Here is a 4,967-nt window from a genome sequence, read left to right as displayed (position 1 = left end):
GGACGCCCGTGCCCTTAATTCTTCATTCACTTAGGATTTTGTTTTTAATATTTTAATAATTAATTAATTTAGTTTAAGTGTAAAGAAAAGTTTTAATAATTGGGTTGGGTGTTACTTAGTACTATAGTCTAATGATTTTTTCCTTCACATATAAGTAGGAGGTTTTAAGTTTGAATCATGTTAATGATGAGTTCGATACCTATTTATTATGGTTGATTCATTGGGTGATTGGCCTATTGTGTGGCCTAACCCAAATCTCCCACCTTTTTTTGTAAACATATATCTGTGTAATAAAAAAATGGATGTAGAGACTAGAGAGTGACTTCGGGGTACAAATACAAAACATGAGTGCTATCCTATTTTTTATTTTTAACAATCGGCATCATTACTCTAAACTTCTCTAACCGGAAACACAGAGGTTAAAGAACAAAGTAATTATCCATCAAAACAATTCACCACTTGAATAATTTTTTAGCTATTACTTTTACTTTTTATTTTTCTTCCTTTTGATTAATTTTATTTTTTCCATGTGTAGTGGGCCCAATTGGGTAACATGAATCTCGGACTGCCTAGTGCAACCTCATATGGGCCAACTCACCAGCCCATGAGACCCAAATCTCAACCCAAAACGACAGTCGGGTTTGTTAAGGCGACCGCGTCTAGTCCAAAAGCATCCCACTTTCTGGCACGCCGCTCAATAATTTGGATTCACCCTACTCAGCTCCCGTTCCGTTCTTCTCTCCATCAGTCCGAGCTCAACCACCTGCAAATGGCGATGTACCTCGTGTCACGGCGGGCAGCCAGCGGATCGACACCGTTGGCAGCGTTGCGCTACGCTACTTCTTTGAGACCGTATTCGACGAAGTTTAGAGAGGAAAGGGACACTTTTGGACCCATCAACGTTCCCTCAGACAAGTTCGTCTTTCTCTCAATTCCCAGCTGCTGTTTCATTTTTCATGTCTCTAATTTTGAAGTGATTTAATTATTCAAGACGTGATTTTTCAGGCTGTGGGGAGCGCAGACTCAGAGATCGCTGCAGAATTTCGATATCGGCGGCGAGCGGGAGCGAATGCCCGAACCCATTGTTCGTGCTTTTGGGGTGCTCAAAAAATGCGCTGCAAAGGTTTGTGCTTTTTGGTGTGCCTGTAAGGTGTTTGATGTATTGCCTAGCTGAATTTTGTGGTGACTAACTGCAGGTGAACATGGAGTATGGTCTTGATCCAACTATTGGGAAAGCAGTAATGCAAGCCGCCCAAGAAGTCGCCGAGGGGAAGCTCAACAAACACTTCCCGCTTGTCATCTGGCAGACTGGCAGTGGAACCCAAAGCAACATGAATGCCAATGAGGTGAGCTCTTAGCAGCTAGCTAGCACTGATCCATGAAAGTTATGCTCTTGGGTCGTGCTTCTTGTGTATGTCAACTGTCAATTAATGGGGTAATTTATTGGACTGTGCCCAGGTCATTGCGAACAGGGCCGCTGAGATACTTGGCCATCAGCGCGGCGAAAAGTTTGTGCACCCGAATGACCATGTTAATAGATCACAATCTTCTAATGACACTTTCCCAACGGTAAATCTTTTTCTTTTGTTTTAGTGAGGTTTGTTTTTGCTTTGTTGCTGTTTATTTGAACGTTGTGTGTTATTTCCAGGTCATGCACATTGCATCCGCAATGGAAATTAACTCAAGACTGATACCAAATTTGCAAACTTTGCATGCTGCCCTACATTCGAAGGTTTAATTTCTCCCGTTGTCCTTCAAAAGCATATGTATATCTTATTGAAAGTTCTTGATTCCACCTTTTCTACTGTTACCAGTCTGAAGAATTCAAAGATATTGTTAAAATTGGACGTACTCACACACAAGATGCGACGCCTTTAACTCTTGGGCAAGAGTTCAGCGGCTATTCAACACAAGTGAGCTTACTTTCCTCTGGCAGAGATTTGTTCACCATTGGGCCGTACTAGTCTATTTACACTTTTAACTCTTGGACAAGATTGGTATCTTGTTCGAGGAGATACTTATTAAAAGCCTCTTTCTTTGGCTGCAGGTGAAATATGGAATTGAACGAGTTTTGCTTACTCTACCTAGGATGTATCAGGTAGGCAACTCATGGGATTGTGAGTTGCTTTCCCTCCCCTTTTATTTTTTCTTTTATACGTTCTGATTGATTGAAATTTTTGTTTGAGCAGCTTGCACAGGGTGGTACTGCTGTTGGGACTGGATTGAACACAAAGAAGGGGTATGAATAGCTTTTAGCGTTGAAGAATACTTGTGTTCTTTTTCCATGTTTTTATCTCTCTACGTTTGCCTGCCGGGGGAATCATGGTTTCTTTTCAACTCTTATTAGTTCTTTTTCCTGCTCTGATAGTTCAAGATTTAAGTTTCTACGATAAGTATTTAATTCACCATTTGTTTTAGTACTTCATACACCCCAATTAGTATTGTATATAGAGTAGAGAGGCATGCTTTGTATCTTATTGCTCAACGTTTAAATATTATAACTTTCATTGTGAAATTTCTATGCGTTTTTCATTTGCATTTATTTCGGGTCTTCCGTCCAGATTTGATGTAAAGATAGCTGCAGCAGTAGCTGAGGAAACAAAGTTACCATTTGTCACTGCAGAAAACAAGTTTGAAGCTTTGGTGAGTCACTACACTAAATGTCCATCTTCTTCTTCTTTTGGTGGATGAAATATTTAACTTGATTGAACAGTTGGTAAACATTCTTGCATCGTATACAACAAACTAATATTGCATGCTATTTATTCATTATTGTTTTTTCCAGGCTGCACATGATGCTTTTGTCCAAACTAGCGGAGCCCTGAACACAGTTGCTACTTCTTTGATGAAGATTGCAAATGATATACGTTTACTAGGAAGGTTTGTGTACTATTTGGATCACCTTGCCTTTTCTTCATCCTCTTTCCATGTGCCCTTTATGTAATTATGAATTCATGGTGTATTTCTTGTATAGTGGTCCGCGTTGTGGCCTTGGTGAACTCATTCTCCCTGAAAATGAGCCTGGTAGCAGCATTATGCCTGTAAACTCTCATATCTTACCTACATATGTTTATGAATAAATAGCCCAATACCTGTAATTAGCTTTCTGTGCAAAATTTTAACCCCACTAAACTTGTCATTTTGATCGAGTTCATTTTTGTTTCAGGGGAAGGTAAACCCTACCCAGTGTGAGGCTCTCACAATGGTCTGTGCTCAGGTAAAGTGTCTCCTTTTTTTGTTTCGTTAAGACATGCAAACAACTGGGAAGTCATTAATTACTTGTTGGTTTGATACTTTGATGTTAGGATATTGTAATCTTCTTTTTACAGTTTTTCTCCTAACCAATCTGTATTTTTATGGCATGCAGGTTATGGGTAACAATGTGGCCATTACGGTAGGTGGATCAAACGGTCACTTCGAACTTAATGTGTTCAAGCCAATGATTGCTAGTGGTCTCCTGCATGTAAGTTCTGTTGCGATATTTCCATGATTTGTAGTTCACAATCAAAATCATGTATGTACAGAAATTTCAGAACTAAACTCGTAGCAATCAAGTACCGGCATTTCTTGAATGTATTTCTGGATACAATAATGTCATAAAGCATTTTCACATAATTGGATGCATTATGATATCTTGAGTTCTCCATATGATGGAACTTCCTAAAGAAATGCCCCTTTATTATTGTATGTACTAGTAACTAGATTCGTGTTGGGAGTCCAGTGTTGTGCTTCAGCACCATATACATGCTCTTGTTCCTGAACTGGTGTTTTTGGTTCTTTACTGACAGTCGGTGAGATTGCTTGGGGATGCATCTGCTTCCTTTGAAAAGAACTGCGTGAGAGGAATTCAAGCTAATAGGGAAAGAATTTCAAAGTTACTTCATGAGGTTGGTTTATTTTTGGTGAAGAATGTGCAACTTTTAAGTCTTCCATATCTTAGAATTAAGAGCTAACTGATTTTAAATTGTTTCTGTATGGAAAATGCTTGGCTTTGCAGTCACTTATGTTGGTCACGTCCTTGAATCCTGTAAGTTTCCACCCATTCATGTGTATGTTTTCCTCGTGTAAGTACGGTTTGAGTCAAGACTTATGTATCTGCTTGTATTTCAGAAAATTGGTTATGATAATGCTGCGGCAGTTGCAAAGACAGCCCACAAGGAGGGGTCCACTTTGAAGGTATTAATTCCCTACTTCTCTAAGTGACAATATGTTTTCTTTCACAATACTTTATTTGTTCCATCAGATAGCTAATTCAGCTTAAACTCGATAAGTACTGGAAAATTCTGTCACTGTTTGGTATTAGACGCATGGCATTATCAAACCATGTTTGAGCATCGGCTGAAGTCTTTGAATCTAACAAAGATGCAACCCTTCTGCAGGAAGCCGCATTGAAACTAGGAATGCTATCCAGCGAAGAATTCGATACTCTTGTGGTGCCAGAGAAGATGATTGGCCCAACCGACTGACTGACTGACTGACTGACAGATTTCGAAGCTGTTGAAAATTGAAGTCCCGTTTTCAGCAGCATCAGTTGCCTTTTGCGTTTTGTCTTTGCATTTTATCTCTGCGGGTGGCATAAGGATTAGAAGCGATACGTATGTAATTCATAACGTGTTTACGAACGATATTCTTGTGGCTGTTTCCTCCATGGCTGGCCGGCCGGCCTTGTTATTTGGGTCAATTCATTGGGTCGCTGAATAAAATAAAGTAGAAAGTTACTATCTTTGCATACAAACTATCCAAATGTCACCTGAAGATTTTGCTCGTATTCCATATTTGTACTGTCTTCTAATAAATTATAAACTCAACCACGCCGTCCTACGCCTTGGCCCCATCCGAGCCTTCCTATCCACCCAAACACGGCTCCAGGTAATATTGATACTTTTCTTACCTTTGGCGGTACGGAGAACAAGACGACGGTGAGAACTCTTCGCAGGACAAGTTCGTCTGGTTTTTTCTCAGTCAGA

General features: G+C 39.8%; 1 protein-coding gene across 1 annotated transcript; it reads left to right on the top strand.

Moving 5' to 3' along the window:
- Window positions 1-553: 553 nt before the first annotated feature.
- On the top strand, window positions 554-4,735 carry LOC137741703 (fumarate hydratase 1, mitochondrial). The gene is made up of 17 exons (XM_068481413.2): window positions 554-915; window positions 1,006-1,123; window positions 1,197-1,346; window positions 1,459-1,569; window positions 1,649-1,732; window positions 1,815-1,913; window positions 2,048-2,098; window positions 2,190-2,239; window positions 2,562-2,643; window positions 2,786-2,880; window positions 2,975-3,041; window positions 3,167-3,217; window positions 3,368-3,463; window positions 3,789-3,887; window positions 3,998-4,027; window positions 4,111-4,176; window positions 4,380-4,735. The coding sequence occupies exons 1-17, from the start codon at window positions 554-556 to the stop codon at window positions 4,464-4,466; spliced, it is 1,698 nt and encodes a 565-aa protein (XP_068337514.2). The 3' UTR covers window positions 4,467-4,735.
- The last annotated feature ends 232 nt before the right edge of the window (window positions 4,736-4,967 follow it).

This window comes from Pyrus communis, chromosome 11 (assembly GCF_041283825.1).
Source record: "Pyrus communis isolate YQ-2024b chromosome 11, ASM4128382v1, whole genome shotgun sequence".
Classification (NCBI taxonomy): Eukaryota; Viridiplantae; Streptophyta; class Magnoliopsida; order Rosales; family Rosaceae; genus Pyrus; species Pyrus communis.
Note: the sequence above shows the minus strand (reverse complement) of the source record. Positions and strands in the feature narration are given on the sequence as shown.